Genomic DNA, 26,966 nt, shown 5'->3' with positions numbered 1-26,966 from the left:
CCTCAGTTAAATGAATAGTTTATTCTACATTCTTTTAGAGCTAGATAAGAATAGGGACACTTTCCTAGGAAGTCCCGAACTGTTCTGATTGCTTCACATATTTATGCTAATTTTGTGGGACTGGCCAAATTCAGAGTTGCTATATGTTGCCAGCTTTTGTTCTTTTAATAGTCTATTGCTAGTAACATTAGGATTCACATGTGGTTGTTAGAATGCGATTCACTACAGCTTCATTCTTTTCATGTACATGGAACAATATGTGCTTGAATAATTAATTTGTGCACCAAGTCATGTCAAACCAAATTAATGTTTAAAAACACTCCTGAGCTCAATCTAAACAACCACGGGCTGCCATAGGGTTTCAGAAGAGAAAGAGTTGCTTAGAGGGAAAAACTGCAGCCATAACTACAGTATGACATTGATGCCTACTCAAAAAGAAAGGGCTGTAGTACCCTGTGTAAAATGCTAGGGGACACTTCGCTAGGATTTAGGGGAGGGACTCAGAGTGTCCCCGAACTCTCTGCCCTTCTAAATAGTTCTGACATGACAATTTGATTTGTTCTGTGAAATTACCCTCACAATATTCATGAATGTTAACCACAAGTCACTAGTGAGTAGTAGCAAAAAAAGGCTTTCCCACCAACGGGTATGCCTGTAATTGATATCATGAGGTGGTCCAGGGGAGAGAGAGTTCACGGGCTTTGAAGTCAGGCAGATTTGGGTTCAAATCCTAGCCCTTACACTTACACGCTGCACAGCCTGAGTCTGTCTTCCTTCTGTAAAAACTGAGATAATACCTACTTCCTCCAGAAAGCATGTGAAGGTGTCTAACACATAACATTGTGCTCAATTCTCTTTTTCAAAATAAATGACACCCAGAGAAAACTAAAACAAGGTCATCTCTCATTGAGAATTTCTGCAGAAATTTTTATAGAGCTACGAGCTGCAGCTTATAAGCACTGTCCCCTTCCTTATGTTGTAATCTTACACGACCATGACCATGACCGGTCAAGCCCTTAAGCATATGCCTGTTTGCTTCTGAAAGCTAACCTTTAGCCCAGTCCTGCAAGGACAATCAGGAAGGCAGTTCAGCAGATGGGGTACCATGGCAGGACTGGGGTACCGGAGAGGGAATAACATTCTGAAGCAGGAGCAGGCCAAACCTGGGAAGCCGAGGGGAGGAGTCAGGAGCTCCCCAACTCAGAGAGCAGACCTCTGACAGACAGGAGACCTCCAGATGTACACGAAAGAAGCTGACCTGCAATCCTCTCACCTGCCCCCAGGTTTTCAATGAGGACAAGAGCATCTTGGGGTTTATTTTCCTCAGGGAGGGGCTACTGCCTCTTCTGTGTCTCCAGGCGACTATCTGGGGCATTACTAATCCTAGGCAGAACTTCCAAGCAGGTGAAGACTGCCTTGAGCATCTTCCTACCTCTGTGCCTGCACTTCCTAAATCTTTTCTTACCCCTCCCCCACCTCCAGACAGTCCAAGTTTTCGGGCGGCAACTCCCCTATGGCGTCCCACCAGGAAGTTATCTTCCTGCAATATTCTTCTTCCTTCTCCTTTTCCACTCTTTCCATCCATCAAAATTCCCTTTTCTTCAGTGTGATGGGTTTCAGTTTGATGAGAGTAATTTAATTAGAAACAACTTCTTAAAATGGTAGTATGACAGCTACTTCCCTCTCTACCTTAATGCTGTTCAGATCTTCCCTTCTCTGAAAACTTCACTGGTTCCTTCGGAATTCTGGGCAGACAACCAGATAACAGCAATTGTCTCATTTGCAGTGTTTTGCGTACTTGTTAAACGGGCTGGCAGGATTGTGAACCCCTCCAGGGGGGCTTTGTCTTACTTGTTTTTGGGTCCCTCCTCCTAGAACAGTGACTGGTACGTGAAGGTATTCAATAAATGAATGAACCAGGAGATGAATGAAGGAATCATCACTTGGACATATATTTCCATCCTAAAAGAAATCATTTATTCTTTTACCATATGTCTTTAGTCATCCAAATTGTAAAAGTGCTCATGAATTACCTATTCAAGAAGTCATCTTACTGTATATTATTATTCATATTGAATATTTAAATGCATGTATGACTTACATAGTCAAGGCAAATGCATGAAATAAAGAAGAGGGCAAACAAGGGAGAACACTCGTCAGCCCAGACGCATTCTACTCAGAGATATCTCAAGCAATGTAACTGATGGATCCCAGGCGTGGTGGCAACTATTCTGCAGTGGGAGCTTTCTTACAGCCAAGAGCGAGCCTGGGCATTTTAGGGGAGCTTCAGAGCAGCTTGTAAGCTCCTTATCTTCTGTCAGCTGATGCAAGATAGGTTCTCCCTCTGATCTCAGATCCTCAAACTCTTGGCTCTTGCATAGGTCAAGATAAAACCTGTTCCTTTTTGCTTCATTGGGTGATTCTGACAATTGATCCCTGCTTCTCTAGGTGAGTTGTGAAGCCTTTCTGTCCCCAGCCTGGCAAGGCTCTCTGTGGACTTGCAACCTCACTGCTCCCAGGAGCGGCAGTGGGACTGGAAGCATTGAGCTGGATGTGTGGTTGATCCTCTCCACGTCACTACAGAAGCCTGGTTAGTGTTGCCAGCAAATCACGCCAGGCACTGCTGCTAACCGCACTGGAGTCTCATGCTTTCCATCTCTGCACTCCTTGATCTCGAAGTCCATGTCCAGCTGCAGGATTAGGCGATGTGGAGTCAGTCTTCATAGACTGTTGTTCATCTGGTGCAGTAGTCCGTTTATGTTAAATGGCCGCAGTTCATAAATTGAAATGAGTAAACTAACATTTATAGGGCTGTTCAAAAAGTTTGCCCATTTCAAATTCCCACAATAATCCAGGAATTATAACAATAATAGCTAAGCATTATCATTGCTGTCAGTGGTGGTGGTGGTTTTTCCTGAAATACCACTTTTTCTTGGCTCCCTTGTTACTCTTAACCCACTTTCTCAGTCTTCTTGCTCAGTTCTATTTCCTCCATCTTTTCTTATGCAGTGAGTGTGGTCCATCCTCATTCTATCCCCCCCGCTTCGTGGATCTCATCTTCATAGTTGGTATTCACTGCCATCCATCCTGGAGACTCCCAAATCTTTCTCTCCAAAGGAGGCTCTCCTTTGAACTCTAGTCTTGTATTTCCACTAGCCTAAGTGACATCAACACCTACGTGTTCTGTGGCACATCAAACCCCAACTCTGGTCTCCTCTCCTTAGCTAAGTCCTTCTCCTTAGCTAAGGATTACCTCTCACTAGGATGACTCTGAACTAGTCACCCAGCATCTAATCTCACTGCCTTACAATTCTTAATCCTCTACTTAAAATTCTTCAGTGGCTTCTGATTGTTGACAGCTATGATCTCTCAGTTTATTTATTGGACACTCTTATCATAAAAATTTGGAGCATACAACCCAGCACACATGAATATGTGTAAATCTGTAACAATACCATATTAATACATTACGTACATTACAAAAATTTGCACAAAATAGATGAAATACAAAAACACATAAATGGAAGGTTTTTTTTTTCTTCCTATATTCTAATGGACCTGATTTGGGAGAGCACTGTTTTAAATAATTAGAGAAGACATAGAAATGGCAGCACAGATAGAGTATAAACCCCAAACTGGAGGCCAGTGTTCAAGGAGATCCAGTCCCAGCTTGTCAACAAGGTATAGAGTATTTTCCAGGTACTGATCACACTTCTCCTTCTGTTTAGAATGTTTTTCCTATTCTAATTTGCATAATGAATTTCTATTCATTTTTAAAATGCAATGTATGTGGTACCTCCTTTAATGCAATCTTTTCTGATCACCTCCCAGACCCTATGTCACTCTGTGACTCCATCTCTTCTTTACCTGGGATCAAAGCACCTTCATCACGTTACCGCACTTTGCTGGACATATGTCTAACTCTGGAAGACCTGCTAGAGGAGGTCACAGGATAGAACTGCCCATCTCCGTGCTGGTGTTATTACTAGTCCCTTACACACACGGTGGACAAGGCAGGCATGTAGGTAAAGTTTCCAAACAGTAGAAAGAAGCCAGGAGGGTATTAATCTCCCTCCACCTCAAGGAATGGTGAGTTAAGTATCTTCAATGGCCTGGTTAAATCATCACACCAATCAGGTGGTACTATCAGCAAAAGGGTGCCTTCATGGGGACTTGATGCACCCCTTCTCTATGTTAAAGGAAGGCATTCTTTGCATAGGAGGGGAATGAATCATGTTACCCTCCTGGCATGACAGATGCACAACGCCTGTTTCCCCAAAGACTACAAGCTGGAAGGCAGGGATCATTCCTTTTTATTCCAAGGTCGACTATAGTACCTAACACATAGTAGGAGCTCAGCAGATGACACTAACTGAAAGAGTAAATATTACAGATGTGGAAATGGATGATCAGAGATATGAAGCAGGCTATTCAGGTTCATAAAGCCAGGAAGTGGTGGAGAGTGGTATGAACCAGCATTTTTGTCTTCATATTCGGTAAGAAATTAATCTTTGCATCTAGGCCCTTGCTTTAATTATACTGCTTGCAATGACGTCCAAATTCTTATTTCTGGAATCTCAATCAGCATTTCTAGTTCCCCATGTGACGCTCTCCATCTGGATGTTTATGATGTAGATCAAACTTAGCTTGGCAACAACAGAACTCTTGTTTTTTGCTTTTATTCCCCCCTAACTGTCCTCCTATTGGACACCATCATCGAATTAGCTGCTCAAACCCGAACTCTAAAGAATTCTTCTTTCCCTCACTCCCCATCCCTTATCCATGAGCAAGTCCTATTGACTCAAAAGGTAAGTCATACAGACATCCAGGACTGTCCACAACAATCACAGTGGCCTTTTAAAAACACAAATCAGATCATGTCACCTTGCTACCTAAAAAGCCTCTAACTGTCTTTCAAATACATTTAAAATCAAATCCAAACTCCTCAAAGGCCCTGCCCTTCCCTGCACCTGCCATGCTTCTGCCACACAGGTCTCCTTTTCCTTTTCTTGAGCACACCTCGTTCATTCTCCTGCAGGGTCTCGGCACCAGCTGTCCCCTCAGCCTGGCTGGCCTCCTATCAGTCAGCTCTTAGCTTAGATAGCTGTTCACACGAGAGGCCTCTCTGATGGCCAGCTAACACAGTCACCCAGGCACGGTCTCAGGTCTCTCCATTCCAATTCTCCACCGAACAGTCGTTGTTGTGTGGTGCTCTTCTTGTTGATTTGTGTTTTGTGTTATCATCTGTCTTGTCCCATTTAAGCATAAGTTCCGTTAGAGCAGAGGACTTCTCTATCTTGTTCTTTTCTGTACCCTGGAGAGGAACCCCTCTAGGACAATACAGACCATTCCCTACACAACTCTGGGGCAATATTCCTGTGAAAGGCACCTCCTAAAGGTGTGTTCCCTCATCCCCAGGACCTGGCACAGAACTGCACTCAAAAAATCTTTATTGAATGCATGAATCAAGCTGAAGAAAGGCTATGTCATAAGGCTAACATAATTCTGCCTAATTAATTTTACAGATAGCAAAATTTATGTGTAAATAAATTTGATTTATATATTATCTAAAGAGTCACAATTGTAAAAATTTTCAACTCACAGAATTCCATTTTGTCAATATTGATATGGAACAATAAGATTTCAAAGAGAAATCAGAATAGTTACCAATAATTATGATTTTCTTTTAATTTCTTTTTTTCCTATCTAAACATTTTTTGGAAGTATAGTGGATTTACAATGTTTCAGGGGTACAGCAAAGTGACTCAGTTATACATATATATCTATATTCTTTTTCAGATTCTTTCCCATTATAGGTTATTACAAGATAGTGAATATAGTTCCCTGTGCTTTACATTAGGTCCTTGTTATCTATTTTATATATAGTAGTGTGTATCTGTTAATCTCCAGTTCCTTATTTATCCCCACAATAGTCACAATTTTTATGAGAAGATAAACTCTACTATTCTTATTTCTGAATTGAAGTACTTTTTTTTAAAGAAACATCAACTTTATGGTAATAGATTATATTTGCTGCATGTCACTAAAAATGGTTAGAGAAGGAAAAGTACAAGGGTACATTTCCATGTTTCTCAAAGCCTGAACCAGAACGTGCACAGTCACAATTGACTTTAATAGGCGCTGGGAACACACCGTACCTCTAGAACTCATGGCTTTTGTCTAACGACAGCTTTGGCAGTAATTTTTGAATAATTGAAGAACAAAAAGTTTTCAGCTCTCACACTCCACTCCTCTTGCTGCACATGCCAACATCACTTTATCTGGAGCTTCTACAAAACTTGCCCAACAAGTGAGGATAACATTTACATTACAGAAAATTAGCTTTTTCAGGAAACATTTGGTGAACACATGCATTCTGTACATTAAATGACATCTTTGCAAATAACAAAATAAATAAGGTCCCACTTGACCCTAGAGATCTGGGGTTTGTTGCATTAATAAATACTGACTTAAGAAGTAAACTTAAGATGAATGAATCACCAGTTTAATTTTAACCTTTTTAAAGACCTACAACTTTCAAGTCCTTCCACTGGAAAATTCCCTTGTTTTAAGATGCTAGGCCTAGCCAGACCATTGGTTCCATGTTCACTGAAAGCTCCTCTGTACCACAGAGTAATAATATCAGTAGGATACACAGACTCACACACACACACATACACACATCCCAAGCCTAACACTACATTGCAAATGCCCCCACTAACAACGAAAGAGACCCCAGACCCAAGCCCATACTTCAGCAAACTTCATTCTCTGATGACGCTATTAATTCATTCTCAAATATTACTACCACTTTCCGGCCTTAACTTCATATCCAAGCAAAATAAATCCAAATGAAGTGGAAAAATAACACAATTTCAAACCCTGCAAGTCTAACTGTGTATCGTTTCTTTCTGATTTCTTGAGATCTTTCCTCAACTTCTCAGTACACAAATATCCCAGAGTACTTGAGAGATCAGGTAACAATATTAAACAATTGTTACAACAAGTGAAGAAAATCTATTTTCACTCAATTTTAATATTTGTTTCAATGGAAAAATATGACCTCAAGTTCCACATTAATCCACCAATTTCAGTGCTTTAGGTCTCAGTGAGGCCACTTTTTATTATCTAAAAGTTTCCTTCTAATGACAACGTCTTTCAAATGTTTTCTGCATGCAAATATTAAAGTAGTTTGAAAGTAGGTTATTATTTTCATGTAATGCCTTGCTTTACTCCTCAAACAGGGGTTTAAGGTCTCTCTAACATCAATTTCTGTCATTTTTCTCATGAAAAATGCTCAGGTGTTAAATATCTTTCGTATCCTGCAACTAGGCATGATTCCAATTAGTCCTGAATAGAAGACAAAATGACAGTTTAATGAGCTTCAATTCGCCAGCTCTTTGAACATTTGATGATATCACCATTTTGCCAATCATTTCTTGCACTCTGGCTTCAACTTGTCTGTCACAAAAAAATTACCTCAAATATACAAATAAAGACATCAAGGATGTGTCTTAGAGAACTGACTGAGTCAGAAACCCAAAAATGACTTTTCCAAGACATCAAGGAAGAAGAGTTATTCATCCAATATTTCCGCACAGATAACTTCTGCCAACATCCTTGGTAATTTCATTTAGGCGGAGGTGAAGAAGAGAAGGAAGAGCGATGAGCTAAAAATAACTGAAGGCATTTTTCCTTATGTCAGTGGGAATGACATTCAGCATGTGGAACAACGATTTATCGTGGGAGTATTTACGTTAAAAAAAATTTATCTGAAAGCTTTTCATTTTGACCAAAATTACTCTAGAATAAGCCCAAACTACATCAACATAAGTTGTTTTTGAGGATTCTAAAAGAAATACATTTTCTGATTATTCCTCGGACTTCTATCAAGAAAGTCTCTGGGTCTGAACTTACTAAACCACTTTGACCTCATTTCTAAAAGGTTTTGACTAGCTGTTGTCATGCAATAGGATCCTTTAATGGATTCCTTTAGGAAAAATTAAAGTCTTTGGGATTAAAACATTCACTCCATAAGATGAATGGATCATATGTAATATTCTGAATTAGTATGCGAATATAACAGATGTTCGTCTATAATAAACTATTCACAACAAACCACATTTCACCAATAACTCAATGCAAATTCCTAAGCAATTTTTTATAAAGATTGGTAGGTCCCACTAACCTAAAAAGCTTACTGGATTTTTACTCTGGACGTAGCTTCTTATTTCAGTAATAATGTGAAAACCAAAAGGGAACTCATTTCAAAAACATACTCATTTTTTCATTCTACAAATTCTAAAATTTGTGGGAAAGAATTCTACTCCAAATAAAATATGAAGAAACGCATATCTCTTCAGAGTTGAATTTGTCTTGGAATAGAGACAGAGCCATGGCTGGTGGCTTTGGGGAGAGATTAAAACTACTGGCAAAAACCTGATTTGGATTTACATAGCCTGGGTTATAGGTATCAGTATTTAAAATCAAGCAATGTATTAACCATCTCAACTTGAAAATATAATGGAATTTGTGCAGAGTAAATGAAATTCAGAGACAATGAACTCACACATAAGCAGGCGTATGGGGCAGGAGACTCCCCTCGAGTCTCAGCTCCACTCTCCGTTACGTCACGTTGGGCAATTTATGTATACTCCCAGAGTCTTTTCTCATTGATAAACTGGAAATACATAGATTCATCTTCTGACCCAGGTATGGAGGTCAAAACAGTTTCCAAGCAGGAAATGTAATCCTTATAGGGTGCTGGAAGGGTTGAATGAGTTATTATGACTGAAAGGACCTGGCAGAGAGCTTGGCATATGGGAAGCACACAATTAATATTTGTTGCTGCTGCTGCTGTTAAACACATACACAAGCATAATAAATCAGTGTTGTTCTAGGAGGGACTGCTTACTAAAACTGGAACTCAAACAGCATGATTCAGTTATGACTTTGCAGCAACCGTCAAGTATAGCAAATCACTGGAAGAAATGCAAATTGCGTTGAGACTCTCAGCATGGGAACAAAGAGTACCAGCCTCTCTTCCACGCGAGGCAGAGATTCACATATAACCCTCTTCCTTTTCTGCCATGTCCAAGTCTTTCCAAAAATCTAAAATCTTTCTGGGAAGAGGCTGTGAGATAAAGCAAGAGCACTGAACTAAGATTAAGAAGCCCTGATTTGCTAGTTCTGTAACCTTGGGCAAGATGATGTCCTTGAACCACAGAATCTTTATGTGCAAACTGAAAATAATTGGATGTGGTCATCTTTTTCGAATACTTAATCTGACTACAGTATTTCTGGATACTTAAGACACTCGAAACGACTAAAAGCTTCTTGTCTATCGGAACACACTGTATACCCAGACTTGTGTTCCCTTGCAATCTCCCCAGTTTTCACCACTGCAGAGTGATCACATTATACCCCGTATTTTAAATATCTCCAGCATTTAATTATTACTTCTTCAAGAACAATTTAAATATTCCTTTGAAAATCTATTAAGTATAACGAGAACAAAGGACAGATTTTTTAAAGCAATCATTACCGATTGACATGAAGCTGTGAATGCAAAGGGAATACTTTATGTTATTATTTGGAAGGTTTGTATTGAAAAGGAATATTCTTTATCTAAAAGTGGACCACATGCCATAGAATGTGGTTTCCATGGTAACTGCCACATTTTAAAAATATGCACAGACTAAAGATACACTGTATAATACTTCTACAAATGGATCATTCTTAGAGAAATCAATTTCCTTGTCTCAGCCTGTTTTGTTTTTTAAACTTAATATAATTTCTCCACAATGAAGACCAAGTTGAATTATTTATAATGGTTTAATTATAGTTATGTATGCTACTTTTATGCTTTTAAGATGAAAATAATTACAGAATTTTAGAATTATAATGAAAAAAGAAAGCTGGTGACCTACAAAAATGTAGACTTTACTTGCAAGGGCATCTTTCTATATTTTTTCCTAATTATGTAACTAAGAAATAGTATTCTTATATACAGTAATACATATAACAATGAACTAAACAAATATATTATCAGTTCATATGTAATACTATTAGACACATCACTATCGGATGCTAATAAAACAAGATCTTTCAATCAATGCATCTATGTCAAAATAAAAGAAGGCCTTTTTCCTATTTGGAGAATCCTGAATAGCCTGTTTTTGATGTCAGAAAAATAATACTTCTCCCACAGGCTTTTAAAAATGGCTTAGTGGGGAAAACCTCTATTTATGTTTAAATGTTGGGTTCTTGGGTTATCTTAAACACAGCACTTAGATAATACTATAAAATTTCACCTAAAGAAAATAAATTGAAATTTTTAATGTGTGGTTTTATAAGTCCACTGAAAAAAATCTTACTTTCTTTTTGCAAAATAAAGTGAATTCTTAAAAACATTTTCCCATCAACTCTTCTAATGTCTGACATTCGACAGTATGTACATTGCAGCAAAGCCCACTTAATACTTAAAGCACACTTAATTCCACTCCTCTTTCCCCCTAATACAAATAACTCAGTGTATCAGGGGATAAGTATCAAAGTGTGGTGTGTACACAGCTGGAACACCAGGCAACCACTCTGATGTGACCGTGTGTGTCACCACAGAGAAGAGAGGAACAAAAAAGCAGGGTTACATGAACAGCAACAGCCTCATTTCACTGGGGTAAAAATACAGTATACATAACTTGGTTCATCCAAGCAATCAGTCCAGTTTGACCCAAAGAAATAAAAAACATTTACTACCTCACAACAAAGCAAATGATATTAGTGAATAAATATTGATGATAAAATACTATTTTGGTTATGTAGGTAAGGTGTAAACCATTTTGGTACAGGTACAACTATCCTATCCTCCTGGACTAACCTACCGTTTGATTTTATTATTTCTTACAATTTTCCATAGTATAAATTCAGAGGACAAGAGAAACAAACACAAGAAAAAGAGTGAGACACTTGGAAATTAACATTAAGGCATTAAATTTAAACTACTTCCAATCTCAGCCAAGTTGTTAATTTTTATACCCTAAAGGTGTTTTGTAAGGATTTCTGGAAGTCATAAAGTGATAGTTAGAAACTGTTAGGCTTGTGACTTAAAATATACTTTTTTTTGGATTCATGATACCTACAAAATGGGATCTCTCAAAGCAGCTGTGTTTTTTAATTTTGAGAATAATGGCATACTCAGTAATTAAAATGAAAATTTGGCACATTAAAATAAAACCTGCTAACTACGTTTTGTGAAAGTTTTTTAAAGAATCAAAGGTTTTTCCACTAGATTTTATTTCCAAATGTTTTAACATATAGAGAACACCATCAGTTATACTGATCAGTGCCTTTTAAATTAAGTCCCATGTCACAAATTTCTCTCAGAATTGAGAGCTAGAAAAACAAATGAACCAGTACGATTTCTTTCATTAGATAATTAGAATTTCACAATTCAGCATGTTTCCCTCTTCACTGTGGCTTCCAGGTAAGCTCAGAGCTAAAACTTGTACTTAATTGGAGCATTTTTTAAAAATATGAATTTTCTGATGTGGTTAATATCATTTATTGCTTAATTATTATTTTCAGTTATATTTTACCTGTATAAGTGTGGGTTTATTATAAAATGCTGCCTAAAATCCTTTTTGAAAGTACTCGGGATATAAAGAAATTAAAATGTTTTCAATAGAAAAAATGCTGCCCCACCAACCCCTGCCAAAAAAAAGCCCAAAGACCATGCGTAGGCTCGACAATAATGTTCAGAACATACATTTTGCTAAATTTGCTCTTTGAGTAATTTGTGAAGAATAATAGCCAGTGTTTATTTAGCACACACGTACACACCCAGTTTATAAATCGACATTTTATCTTGTGCCCAAACTCCCAAATTCATGGTAAATAAAGTCATATTATTGAGATGTGATTTTTTAAAACTGTCCTATCATAAATATCTTTTTTTGGAAACTTTTTTTTTAAAGTAGAACAGATAAAGAAGAGGAATTCTAAAAATCCCACATTTTAGAATTAATGATATATGCAGTCTCTTACTATGAATCAATCTGGCAAAATTCAGATGATCTGTCCACTTACTGTGAGAAAATAGTTCATATTAGGATCATGATCCTCAGTTTACGGAATCAAGAAAGGCATCAAGATGCCAATGTGAGACAAGACCCGTTTTACTATATACAAATTCTAAGTTAAATGTATTTTCAGATGTCACTGATAAACTCCAGATCCCACTGATAACCTTCTCCAAGGATGCTGTATAGCTTGTATTATATAGATGTGGGTCACAGTGGCTACTGTGGTTACCCTGACTCCTCAATTTGTCCCTCCATAGGTCACATAGACAGCTGTCCCAAGATGGTGACACCACTTCTGGGGTGGATCACAAAGGTTCTCTGTGACAGTCTCTACAGTACTCCTACACACCATTCACTTCGGCAACAAACAAAAAGGATCAAGTAACCTCTAAGTGGTTCAGGGTCCTAAAAGAACAACCAAGGGATTAAGGAACCTGTCTTCTGTTTTTCTTCTAATTCAAAGGGATAAACTGCAGAAATTCTTTCACTGCATTTCAGTTCAAAACCAAAACAAGAATTACATGGAGGACCACCATGTTAGAAGTTGCCTTCCTAAGACGATCATAACAAAACTATACATTTTCTTTATATTAAAAAAAAAACCATGTTGGAATCAATCAAATCATTCTCCAAAACAACCGCAGTCAGAAGGATCTGGCAAATGAGAAATATGTAATAATGAGGTTGTGAATTTCTATATGTCTTGATATCTACTGACCTGGATGCTTTTTCTTAAACATCATGACCTCAGATACATACCAGACTGAACATATTACACGAGGGTGGTAAAACTTAATGAGCATTTTAGCAAATGAAAGTATCACAACATAAAATATCCCACCACTGAAAATCAAGGAATTATAACAAAAATATAAAAATGCATAGAATAATTAGTTAACTGCACCAAATAAAAAGAGGGAGATGTTTAACTGTTCTTCGTTGTATTACTATAGCTTATTGTTTCTCTACAAAACAGAAATTACTTGAATAACAACTAACCTGCAATAACTATGTAGCATATTCACCAAAAGGGAGCTCCTAGTTGATAAGATTTACCTTAAGGTAGATAACTGTACTTTATAAATAATGATTTTCTTATTAGTATGCAATATACTACATACTCTAAAGAAACCAAAAGTAGATTTTTAGTATATTGCCTGCAATCAAGACTCTGACAGAAGAAAAGCAGCGAACAAAGCCATAGGATCCAAAACAGCTATTTCACTGGTCCTCTTCTGGTTAAGTATTCTAACTAGTCCTTTTTACAAAATGGCCTCCACTGGTAAAAGGGAGCAGCCAGACATGAACTGAAAATTGAATGCCTCCCTGGAGCTAAAATAAAAAATCACACAATCCAATGCTTAAGACACTTGTGTTTGTTCTGCATCAAACCACAAAACAGTGATTTTTTAAAAAGACTCTTCTATTTTAAAAAATATATGCCACTTTGTTTTTTTTAATTTGTGAATGGAATTCATGACCTAAAAGGTATTATACATTAGATTACTTAGACCACAATCAAGAAAAGATATAGCTGGAAAATTTAGGACTTACCTGAGGAAACTGTGAATGAATACCCCCAATAAATAGCCAAAAATGGATACAAATTATTAGCATTTTGGTACACGACTAGATTTTTAAAATACAACTTATTGATAAAAGTTTTTTTTTAAAATATGTTCTCTAAAAACAACTCAGTATAGATTATACAGAAAATCATTTTCATTTTGATAAAGAATGTATTTGATCATTTAGCTTAAGTTTCCACTGCTTACTAGCATTCCCGTGACAGCAATTCCAATTGTTCCAAGACAGACAGAAAATCTGAGAAATATAATTGTATGCTACAGTATTTGAGGTGGTCAAATTGTCCTCATACTTAATACTTAAATTAGAAGAAATTCAATTAATAACCTTATTATACTCTCCCTGTGGCTTAATTATATGTAATAATTCTAAAATTTCCCTTTTGTTATCATTGGGTGAACCGCACCCTATATATGGCAGATACGACATATGCAAGATGAAAAAGATTTCCTCTAAGTTTGGCCTCCACTTGTGTTGGCTTTCCACAAGAACACCAAAACAGTTAGAAATTGTATAAATTGAAGTATTTCTTGTATCAGTTATTCAATTGTTCCATGCAAACAGACCCTACACTGACTCAGAACCCAAATACCTTCTCACAGAAGACAATGGTTAGGCTTAACATCATCGCTGAAGGAGAATGAAGGTTTGAAAATACTCTTAATATATTATATGACTAACAATCAAAAGGCCAGCATATATTTTATAAAGGCTCTAAAGAGGTTGGTGGCAAAAATATCACACACATTGATTTAACAGGAACCACCTGACTATTCTGGTACCATGGCTACTACAATGACTACCTCTTTAGTTAACAAACCCCCATAAAACAAATTAAAATAGCTTTTCTATAAATGTATATTATTGACAAAAAACCCTGTGCTGAATATATTTATATTGCCCCCATCATTATCTGAAAGTAAAAGACAACTCAAGGTCAAATGAAAATTAACCAATAACTCCTGTTCTTTGCCTTACCGCCTCCCGCCCTCCACTCAAGACATTAACATCTTATTTCACCAGTAGTATTTTTATGTTTAGAAAATGATAAAATTGTTTAAACATATATTATAATAAATAGAAGGTTTATTTCGTTGTTTAAAAATTATTTTATTTGGGGAGGAAGGATAACCAAGAAAAAGCTAATGTGTGGTGTAGATAATATGGTTAGATTTCAATGGGAAAGAGGTATTTAGACCTAGTATATGATATGGTTTTATTAGAAAAGAAAATTATCTTTTTATTGTTATCAATTGCTCTTCAATTTTTTTTAATAAAATTTCACAGCAACCTCTTCAAGAGGATACACTAAAGGCCTTTGATTATATATACCCTAAAGAATGTATTGTACCACAAAGAAACACACCCAATAAGATTTTTTTTTCATCTGAAATTTATAAAGATAATTTTCCATGCTGACAGTGCACATTTCATCCATAAGTTTGAAGAGTCAAATGCTACCACAGCTGGGGGTTATTCTGCCAAATGGCTTCCAACAGGGACTACAGAGATGGAGGCTGGGAGGCATGTGTATGTGCATGTAGGAAAAAGCGACAGACCTGATGGGAAATAGCCCTTCTCTAGGGTCATTTTTATCAATTATCATCTGAGTAATCTAATCAAATATAGAGTCTAATGAAAAAAAGCAACACTAGGAAGGAAAAGCAAATATTACAACAGCTGCTCGATTACCTACAGAGATTAAAACAAAAAGCAAGGAGTGAGGCTGATATATTTCATAGGGATTTGCTAAGGCTGAGGGGAGGGGTAAGGGGCAGATACCTTAAAAAAATCCATCATGAAAGGAACTGAGACAAGATTATAAAAAAGGGGCCAAGTTATAGCGCGCCATGGGATTTTTAATCTGGCTACCTGTGGTTTCTGTAGTTAAAGCCTTATTCATCCCCCAAAAAGGGGGGTGGGGAGAAAACAAAAAAAATCACATTTATATGTCAGTTTTGCAAATGATCAAACAGCGTGCATCAACAAGAATAAGAAGAAAACATGAAACGCTGATGACTTTTTAAAAATAGATACCCGTTTTATCAAATATTATTGATAATTACCTGTGAATCTCGTTTCTTGAACTCTTGGATTTGATTTTCGTGCTCCATGTTGGCAGCGCGAAGCTGTTTCTCCAGGTTTCCAATTTCCCGTTCATGGTCTCGGAGTAGGCTATCCTTCTCTGCGTTATGCTGCTGTAATAGGTGCGTCTTCTCCTGTTCATGCTCCAGCTTCAGCTCTACTATCTGATTGGACAATGAGGAGGACAGTTCATCAACAGAACATCCTTGTCGTCATGACAACTCATGGGCAGCTTAATTTTTCTCTAATTTGTCCAAGTTGAAAATTTTATTTTTGCGTCATTATTACCTCACCCTTAAAATACTCTCATTTTGAGGGGGGCATTTGATCTAAACCTAATATTCAAGACAGTTGGGAATATTCAGTAAATCCTTCTGCAATCTGTTGACACAAATGCCTGAACACTGGAAAAAATTATGTTGAATGCTAGGTATTTCCTCCCCAAGAATTCGGGTATTACTGATCAGCAGTGGTTATAAATGGTTAACAGTCAGTACGCTTCGCTTTTTGCTTACACATATACACGTAAAAAGCAGCAGTCAAATCGGTCAGTTTTCTTTATGGTTTTTAAATAAAAGATCGAAGCTAAGTACGCATCTGGATTATTGTATATACAGTTGTCTTTTTTTTTATTAAAATGATAAATTTCAAAGCTCTATTATCTCGTTGTCAGCTACGGTATACCAACATAAACAGATGTTATGTGTTCCAGAAGGGCACCTGCTGTGCTGCAAGCTTGCGCCATGATTTCATAAAAAGCATTCTATTCTCAGGATCCTTTCCCAGTCCACTCCACACTGGAGACTGTGACCTTGGCCAGTCTTAGCCTCTCCCTGCTAGACTGAATGGCAGCCCGAGACCAAGGGCCTGGTTGCCGCAGCTTTGATACTAATCCTCCCAGACTGTGCACAATGGCACCCTACCTGGCCTGCAAACTATAGCCAGCCAGGCTGTCTTTGAAGCAGGTGATGAATAGGGGACTGCAGGAAGCCAGCTTCCCCAGTGAACTCCAGGCCACACAGCTGCTAAGAACAGTCACTTGGATTTTTCTTCAGTTTTGGTGGATTTCAGGGGAAAAAACTGCTGTTATCTAGAATATGTTGTGTTATTTTCGGCGTGAGAATCCATCTTCAAAAAAGCTAACAGTAGGAGCCTGCTCCAAATCGATCTTGTTTCGTGCAATGAATCACCAGACTACCTTATCTTAAAGCGATAGCATTCATTTCTCCAGGCGTGCATGCTGAGCTCCATTTCAGAACTTATTTTCTTTTGAGATTTAAAATTCTCATCCTCTAATTGCAAATTAAGAATCAAAACACAGATTAAAACTGCTTTTAAATGTAGGTTTCAAAATGTTTGTTTTCTTACTGTGATTTTTCTTAGCTGGAAAATCAACAATAAATTTCTGGCCACTCACAAATTTATTACACTTATTTAGAAGAAAAAAAAGTATACGAACTCTTGAATACATACACTTACTGGAATACAACTGTGTATAAAATAGTATGGAAAAATTTATTTTGCATCTGAGAACAAAGATGCATTCTAGTGAATTTATGTCTGTTAAAAATTTAGGGATCTTTCTTCCATGGTATTCTACTGTTGGCAATATACAGGAAAATATATATATCTAAATTCTCTCCTTATATACTATACTAAGTAGCAAAGAAAATTTTTCTTTGATTATTTAAAATAAATGTGCATGGTTAACTCTTTTGATTCACATAACTACAAAGCTAATCCCAATAAAAAAAAATTTTTAATTTTACTGATATTACTGCAACATTTTCAGGCAGCCAAGTATATGAATTACTGAGTTAGGATATTTTTAGAATATTCTTAGACACATTATTATTTCTATTCAGTGTTATACTATTGCATGCTATAATAAGAAAATTACAAACTTTAGTAAAACACATTAAAATATGTAACACACTGAAAGGAAATAAGAGGAAATGAAAAGTTCTCTGAGATCTGATTCTCAAAAGGCTTAAAAAATTGGGATAATGGGTACAATTTAAAATTGATACAAAGCAAAATATTTTATAATAGTCTAAGGGAAAGTAACCAATTGACCTATTATTAAGACAGAAGAATTACAGCAATTTCCCCCCAAGAAAAGACACGTGACCTGGACTCACTATGGCAATCATTAGTAATAGCACTGCCCCGTTCTAGGCTCTGGAATGATGCACTTCCACAGAAACTCTCCGAGTTACTTGAGGAGTTCTGAGAGACTGATCAGTGACTCTGCTCATGTTCAAATTCCAGTTTATTCATTTTAAAAAATCAGGAACAAATGAAATAGAGATAATAGAATTTGAAACCTAAAGATAGATGTTCATAAATTAAATGACTGAAATAGTTTGCTATTTTGTCAGGACTTGGTACTTAGTGACTCTAGTGAATGAACAAATCTCAATGTTGCTGGAGCCTTTGAAAGTGAAGGCCTGTCTGCTCAATCTAACTCTGCTTGGCCAACTTCTAGATGTTATGAGAATTTTCTAGTCTTTGCCTAGGTTTCCTCGCTGTCGGCAATTTCAGGCAGGGGTGGTAGACTAATTAATGGCAGATTAATGGTAGAATCCAGGAGAAGAACCCTAATGTTCCAGAAATATTTTCATGACGATATTCATAACCACAAATGCCACCATCAAGGTGGATCTGTGTTAAAATTCAAGGTTCCTAGCCCCTTTCATGTAGATAAATGTTAAAAAAGAGTTCTTTGGGTTTTCCAGTTTGGTCCTTTATGTGGGTACATCTCAAAGGTAAACACGAAGTAGCATATCCTCTTTACCTTGAGCTACCAGATACTTTTAGTTGACCAGCAATAATGTGTAATGGAGTTACTGGTGACTGGGAGGTGGTACATCATGGAAAATGTGGAGGATGTAAAAGCAGAGAGCATCCACAAGGATGAATGCTGAGTGGTCAAATGAGGTCTCTAAGTCAGGGTGGTCCAGGAACCATAATACATGCCAAGGGGGAAGAGGATGCACCATCACCAAGGAATTTTTAATTAAGGCCAGGTAAATACGAGCTCTCTGTAACATAGGAGGAAAGGCTTTAAGTTCTCTAATCCTTGTGGGCCAGGTAACTATATTTGTAACGCCCACCTTACAGGTATTAAAGCAAACTGGCAATGTCTTCCAGGGACAAGGGAAGAAACTAGGCCTCACGTGCACGCATCTGGTAGCATCTGCTATCCTCTGTGAGGCTGGTCTTGATAGCTTGGTGGTTTAGGGTTTGGGTGATAAAATGGCTTTATTGCCTAGAAACTACTAGGTTGACTCATGTGAAATTGTCCTTTTTATTGGTCAAAACAGGAGATGAATAAGAGGCTGCTCTACCCACTATGCTACGCCCCAACACACTCTGAACATGAAGTTCAAGAGTGAAGCTTTGAAGTTCTGAAGTCCCTGAAAGCAAAGCCCTCCATCACAGACTGAATCCCGCCGCAGTCTGATGATGGTGTCCTCTCTCCAACTCAGGCTTCATGCAAGTGCCCATGGGCAGGAGCACATCCAGGCCCTGAGAGAGACCAAGAGGAAGTGCTAGATATCCAAGTCTCCAGAGGTCTCAGAATATATATTTTAAGTTCTGGTAATTGTTTTATAGCAAAATTAGTGCTAGCAAATATGGCCTGAACACCTTTTAATAAGACAAAGGGGATGAAATTAAGTCATGACTTCTCAGTACACAATACATAGAAGATCAACACATCCCAATAACACACCTCAAAGTCAGAAATTCTAAAACCAGAATAAATTACAGACATGATAGAATGTACAAAACATTAAAAAGGAGGAGTCATGGTACAAAATACTAACTAAAATAACTTCAAATGTAATCAAATGACATAATCTATATTCTGCAAGCTTTGCTATAAGAATAAGTTAAAGCTGTAGGAAGCAGAAAGAGAGCCCCATGCCCCGCCCCCATTTCCTGGCTAGGAAAGGAGGAGGGGAGGAGTCTCCAGTTAGGGGCCCCAGGAGCAGTGCTGTCCCATATGTCAGTGATAATGACTCTAATTTCAAGTGAATAGAAATGTGAAAGTCAAAGAGTTTGGAGAGATTTGGAGGCTGCTTGACCTAGGAATCTTCCCTATAAACCCTGACAGTCACTCACTGCTGCTGGAATGGTTTTACAGCAAGGGAATGACTGTGTTCCAAGGAAACCTCTGCCTCATACTGAACACACCTGGCACTGAAACTTCTAGGTAAAGATAGCAGAGGAAGCTGAAAATTGGAAAACAAAAACAAATGTTAAAAATAAAACAAAAGAACATTCACTGGCAGCAACCAAACAAGAAACACGGAATAGTATCTCGGCCGTAACTTTCAAAAGTGACAATCAAGAAAGAGAAGATCCTGACACGGTTTTGGGAGACACAGTATTTGGTCCTCTTCCTCCACAGAAGAACTGCTGGAAATAATGCTGAGGAATATTTTCTAATATTCCAATTTTAGAGAGAAACAGACTAAATATCAATCACTCTCTTCTCCCTGTTCTGCCTGAGTCGGGGGATAAGAATGGTAATTGTATGGCATAAAATGGCTACTGGAAAGAAATGAATAAAACTGGGAAAGTAAAAAATTGGGGCTGATTCTTTCTGATAAAAGCTAGGCTTCAAAGCTCCCATTAAAAAAGAAAAAAGCCATACAAAGAGCAAATCATGGTGCAGGACATTAACAAAATGTTAAGAGACAGAGCGAACATCAGTTTCTCTAACAAAAGTTGCTCAGAGATCCCAGTTAAGTTCTCCTCCTCCATCTTTATCAATAATCTCAAGCTATTGAAAAGTAACTGCAACAAAATACCCATGCCCTCAAACTGAAATTCAAAGACAGACAGACGGGCTGAAAACTATGGTAGAAAACGAGTCAAAGAGAATTCATGCATGTTATACCAGAACAAATAGCAGATTTGGACAGCGCTGCACATTTTAAGAACAAGCAAGATGAAGGGAAAAAAAATGTCTGCACAAGTATACAAACATTACACCAGGTAAAAAATGAACTCAGCCCAAAAAGGAGGACGGGTGGAGAAGGAAGGAAGAGAGCAAGGAAGTCCCATCCTTCTGGACAAGAGGAAAACACACCTTAAAAATCAGAAACAATTAGAGTGATGGGAGAACTTAATAAGAACATGAGTGCAATGGAAGAAGAACTCAGGGACAAGAAGATAAAATAACAGAATTAACCAAGGATCAAATAACTCCATCACAAAATTAATTCTAAATTAGAAACAATGAGTTGAATAAATGTGGCTAAAAATGGAATCACTGATATTGACAAAAGACTTGAGATAATCATAGTGAAGGTCTGTGAAGGAGACAAAGAAAAGATAATACAGAGGAAAAGTGGAAAAAGAAAATCCATGTATATAAAGAAAATTCCCCTGAAATGAATGAAGAGCTAAATGCATATATAAACAAAGCACACTGTATAACAAGAAAAACTGATTCAGATCGAGGGACAGAATGGCTCAAGAATATCTTAACGAAACTCAAACATGGAAAAACTCAAAGATTATAGAACCTAAACCATTTCTGGAAATAGAAAAAGCTTGAGGATGAAAATTTACACAACCAAGGGATGACTAAAGAAGCTGTGTTCAGAGCACCTCTTAGTGCCAAGAAGCAGTAGAACTATTGTACAGAACTTCAAGGAAAGAAAGGAAGAGCAGAGAATTTTATGCCCAGCCAAGCTAGCCTTCAAAAATAAAGGAACGTCCAGTGACTCTGAAGCATGCAAAAACAGTGACTACAACAATTACATGCTCTTCTTGGGAACAACTACGTTATGATGAAATCACAGCAGTTAACAGGCCCTCCCGTGGGCCAGGTTATCTGGCCGGAAGTAACGAACCATTCTAATACTCTCATTTTCCTGAGAATCTTGACCTCACCCTCAATACTATGCCAAAGCAACTCTGGCACCTCCGCCTCGGATCAGTGTGGCTGGAGTAGCAGAGAAGGTCACTACCTAGTAAAATCACGAGCTATAGTAAACATGCCACATATTTCAAAAGATAGATGAATGTCAGCTCAAAATTGTGAACAAGTATATACATTAGACTAACGATAGTTCAAAAGGCACTTTGTTTTAAAACACTAGCCACTGAAAGTCAAGGACTTTTCTACAGGGCTTGTCAGGTAACACTTCCACATCAGCTCATATCCTACTCAAGGGTTTCCTGTGAAACATTTTTGCTTCTTGGCTGTGAAATTTAGTATGACTTTTATGTAGTTGACAAGACTCGGGGCATTAAGATCCACACTAAAAGACAAGTCCATCATGCCCTGTGTTGTTGTTTTTTTGTTTGCTTAATGAGCTACAGACTTGACATCATCAGATTATGTCTCTGAGCAGATTCCCATTTGCAATAGCAAAACAGCACATCTGAAATGTCAAAATAAGTTACTAAATTCTCTAGATTTCTAGGAATTTAGCTCCAGTGAGACAGTCTACTATAAAATTAGCACCCTTTCGCTAGACTGATTCCTCACTAAAATATGTTAGAGTCTTCTATTAAATTGCACTTACACGATATAAAATGTGCTATCTGACATTCCATTTCATGGGAGATAAAGACTCCAACCCTTTGGAATCAAAGGAAAAATACATTTTCAATACATAAACTACTACAGTATGGTCTGACTTTCTGAACAACATGTTAATAGAAACAGGCACCAAAAGAAATAATAAAAAGTCAGCAGTGTGTCCAGAACAGAAATAGAATTTGTCATCTGTGGGGGGCCCTGTGGCTCCAGGATTAGGTATTTGCTACAACAAATTGAGCCGTCCATGAAATCTGACAATCAACAGTTCAGGGTAGTTACCCAAATTCTCTTTATCTGGAAGTTAAAGATTGCTGTGCTAACTGCTATGAGAGATGCAGCAAGGATCTGCCAGCCTATGCTGCTGTTTCATTCCTTCTCCTCGACAGTCAACCTTCAACAGCCTGGACCAATGCCCGCCGAAGCCCCAAAGCCCAGGATGCGCTGAGAGCTTAAGGCTGGAAGCACCAAGAGATTAGAAGGACGGTCCATCAGTGCTGCCTGTGCTGGAAGCAAGTACTGCTTTGGGCAGTTTGCTTTCCCAGCTAACATCTCAAAATACTTAGCCGGCACCTGTAGGTGATGAGTGACAGGAACTATCTGGGGCTTTTAAAACTTTTTGAAAATTTAGCTACTGTTTTCTGTGTTTTTATCTGCCAGATCTCAGTTAAAACCCAGTAAAGATTCAGAGTTGGATGCTTCAAGATATTTCTTCATGGTTTAATGACGGTTTACTTAAACCACTCAAACAGAAAATTCATTAACAAAGAATATACCCTCTTAGATAGAGTTCAACATTTTCTGAAAAAAAAAGTCTTAACTGTGTATTTTAATTTATTTTACCTTATGTCTGTTTTTCTAAAACACATTTAGTATGACTTAATCTATAGTATATCACTGCTGTGGAATGAATGTGAAAAATAAAAATCATCAGAGTTTCCCAGCTAGTCTGAAAATTAGAAGGACGAACTGATCAATCAGGTTATAAACTCCTCCAGCATATGGGCGAAGACTTTATTTTTTTCATACTCTCCTCACACTGCCTACAATGCATCATCATTATTCATCATTTTGAATGGAACCTGTGGCACTCAGGAGCCATCAGAACTAAAAGGAGAGCTGGCCCTCCCTATCCGTAGGTTCTGCATCTGTGGATTCAACCAAGGATTGAAAATATTTGGGAAAAATAAAAATTCCAGGAAGTTCCAAAAAGCAAACTTGAATTTGCAGTGCTCTAGCAACTATTTACATTGAATTTATTCTAAGTAATCTAGAGATAATCGATTTAAAGTCTATGGGAGGATGTGCATAGGTTATATGCAAATACTACATCAATTTGTAAAAGGGACTTGAGCATCCGTGGATTTTGGTATCCAAGGGGGGTCCTAGAACCAGTCCCCCAAGGATACCGAGAGAAGACTGTGGTCAGAAGAGAACGACTTCATCTATCTTATCACCAAGTTGGCCTGTCTACCTGCGTAGTCTCTGCCTTTCCTCTGAATTGAACGGACAGATAGCCTTGCTGCTAGGTGAGTCCTTCCATCTCTGGACTGGATTCCATCCACTCTTGCCAAATTAAGCATGTCGCTCTCACAATTATCCCATCACTCTCTGCATCATCAACATTTTCTTCTCATTGGATCATGCTCATCAACAAATATGTTTTTACTATATCTCATTTTTAAAAACCTTTCCCCTGATCCTACACAACCCTCTAGTGACTGCCCTATTTCTCTGCTCCCTTTCTTTCAAAATTCCTCAAAGGGTTGCTTACATCCCATCCTCTCTTTACCCATATCATTCAGCCTTTTGTTCCCACATTCTACTGAAACTGGTCTGTCAGGCAGCTAAAGACCTCCTTGCCAAATCCAATGGTCATTTCTCAGTCTCCATCTAATTTCCCCTCTTGGCAACACCTAAAACAACTGGTTACTCACTTCCTCCTTCCTGAAACACTCGCTGCACATGGCGTATGGGAAATCGTATCTTCTTGGTTTTTCCTCTTACCCGACTGTCTGCTCCTTCACAGTCATTTTTGCTATTTCCTCCATCTCTTCCCCATCCCTAATTGTTGGTATGTCCCTTGGCTCAGTACCGGGACTTCCTTTTCTTTCTCTTTTGTGTCAATGTCTATCACCACTGTTCACCTGGTTGCTCAGCTGGAAAACTTGACTCATGTTTGAGTCCCCTCTTTCCTTCACACTCTACTTCACATTCATTAACAAGTCCTGCTTGTAAAATCTATCCTAAGTCTGACCACTGGCTATCACCCACCACTCCCACCCTAGAACAAGCCATAGTAACCTCTGGTCAATCTATCACAACGGTGTCTTAGCCAGCCTCTCTGCCTCCTCTCCTGCCTCCCCTACAATAAGTTCACCTCGGCTCCACCCACTCTCCCCAGCTCACTCCATTCCGGCCACATACCAACCTGTTCCCTCCGCCTGAAACATTCTTTCCTCATCTCAGGTTTTGTATGGTTTCCTCCTTCATTTCATTCAGGTTTTATTCAAATATCACTTCTTCAGTCCTTCATTGACAACCTTACCTAAAATAACATCTTAGATGAAATAACAACCTTATATAAAAACAGCCCCTTCACTCACGAACACCTGCTTTATTTCATGGCAACTACCATGACCTCACCTACATTACCTTCTAAGGTTGGGGTGGCTGCTGTTGTCTCCCCTACTGTAAGTGCAGAGACTCTGTTTTGTTCACTGCCATGTCTTAAGCCCCTGGAACAGTGTTTAGCACAAAGTAGTTGCTCAGTAATACGCCTTGAGTAATGAATGACTGGAAAGACATTATTCGACTTTAGATTTTTTAGGTACCTGGACAATGGTATCATCAGTCAGCCCTGTCACTATCTGGGAAACATTCTAAAAATGAATATCCCTAAAATTAAACATCTACACTTCATACTACAGTCATTGAAAAAAACTGCTCATCTTTGCCTGCTTAATTCTCACTCTAGGTAACAGCGTCACTTGTTTTAACCTACATGAGAAAAGTTCCAAGCCAGGAAATTTTACAGAAAGGAAGCTGAGACCCTGCCCTAAGCACCTTTCACCAAGAATCAACACCTGTTCCATGAACCCCAGCTCCCAACACGTGCCCTGGACTCACGGGCCCAGGTTCTGCTTCTTCACAGCCTGGGTCCCTCTCTGACGCTGGAAGCCCAAGAGGCCAGGAGTCTGGCTTTGCCTGCTTCCTGTAGGACCGTCTGTGCCGCGAAACACAGCTGCACTCCCTGGATTAGGTGGTTGTGGGGAAAAAATAACTCAAAAGACTTGGAGCATCACTGGATCAGGCACTGCATTTGTCTTGATCGCCAATGAGGAGCCCAGTGACTGTAGTTGAGGCTCAACGATTACTACAAACTGAAAAAGGAAAGACAAGCAAAAGAGACTTTCAAGAAGAGTATGAAGAGGTGAGCAAGAAGAACAAGACAAAGAGATTAGCAGCAGTGTACTAGCTGTAGACATTAATAAATCATATGAAAATCCATTTCGAAGAGGCAGACCCACAAATTCATGGTCATCAACCTCATCTGGGATCACAATATCAAACAGAAATTTTACCAAGTTTTTCTACCCATATCAGTAGTGCCATCACCAAAATAATTTCAAATAATTCCCACTTCCGTCCGCTTTCCCCTCCATGTAATTCCTTCAGTCTCAGCAAACGATATTCCCCCCATCTCACAAAGGAAAACCTCCAGTAATAGCGTCTACAAACTTCCGTGCCTCCGTCCCTTCCCCGCTTCCCACTAGGTACAGCCGAGGCCCCTCCCCTCCGAGGCCAGCACCTCCACCTACGCTGAGAAACTGGACCCTCTGTTTCCGCTCTCTCTTGCTTTCTGCTATATCCTATTCCAGTGTAGACCAATCTAATTTAAAAGAGGTCTATGTTTTCAGGCTCTATTACCTAAAAAATCTAGATAACTAAAAAAGTAAACTATTTACAGAGGAAAAAAACTGGGAATTGCATGCTATCTGCTTTTGAAATATCTCAACTGATCTTAAAATTTCCCAGTTGCTTATCTTGTATAATTTCTGACTTGTCTTTGCTACCAAATTATTTTAAGTTTCAAATAATGGTAACTTGTAAGAGGTTGGCCCTTCAGTGCTTTTGGTAATTGCCAACAATAAGTATTTATTCTTTCTGGGGAATCTGACCACTTGTTTATCTGTTGAACTACATTTCCCTTTAAAGGTTTTGTAGTGAAAAAAGAAGATATAAAATATTAAGATTAAAGAATGATATGATGGGTTGCCAAAAAAAATCTCCATAGTTCAGGAAATCCTAGCATGCCTGCTTTGTTGTTTGTTTCCAACTTGAATGAGGTTTGTGAAAAGACAATTAGAATTGTCTTTTTGTTCCAATGGGTTATACAGGAAAGAAACAGGAAATCTTGATGAAAGCTTGGGCTTTACAGGATATTTGTGTGAGTGTTTATCCCATGTGTTTGATGTTTTTCTCTCCACATCTGCACACTTAATGCGTGCATTTTGGCTAAAATACTTTGAAAAAGCACTTTGCTTTTCTCACTTCATTGCTGTCCCTGGCATGATGCTTTGTATATGGGAGGGACTTAAAAATTACAGCTGAATAAGGAAATTGAGGCCCAGAAGGCCTAAGTCGTT

At 38.2% G+C, this 26,966-nt stretch overlaps 1 protein-coding gene across 8 annotated transcripts in view; it reads right to left on the bottom strand.

Annotated features, from left to right (window-relative positions):
* The window catches only part of CEP112 (centrosomal protein 112), a 371,189-nt gene that overhangs the window by 183,443 nt on the left and 160,780 nt on the right, over positions 1 to 26,966 (bottom strand). For all 8 annotated transcript variants that reach the window (XR_012059795.1, XR_012059798.1, XR_012059796.1 and 5 more), the window contains exon 20: positions 15,737 to 15,919. Coding sequence is in view for 5 of the 8 variants with exons in the window: in XM_072939445.1 (XP_072795546.1) it covers positions 15,737 to 15,919 (183 nt within the window). In the remaining 3 variants the exon portion in view is untranslated. The remainder of the gene's footprint in view (positions 1 to 15,736; positions 15,920 to 26,966) is intronic.

Source organism: Vicugna pacos, chromosome 16, assembly GCF_048564905.1.
Source record: "Vicugna pacos chromosome 16, VicPac4, whole genome shotgun sequence".
NCBI lineage: Eukaryota > Metazoa > Chordata > Mammalia > Artiodactyla > Camelidae > Vicugna > Vicugna pacos.
The sequence above is the reverse complement of the archived record's forward strand: the minus strand, read 5'-3'. Positions and strand labels throughout refer to the sequence as shown.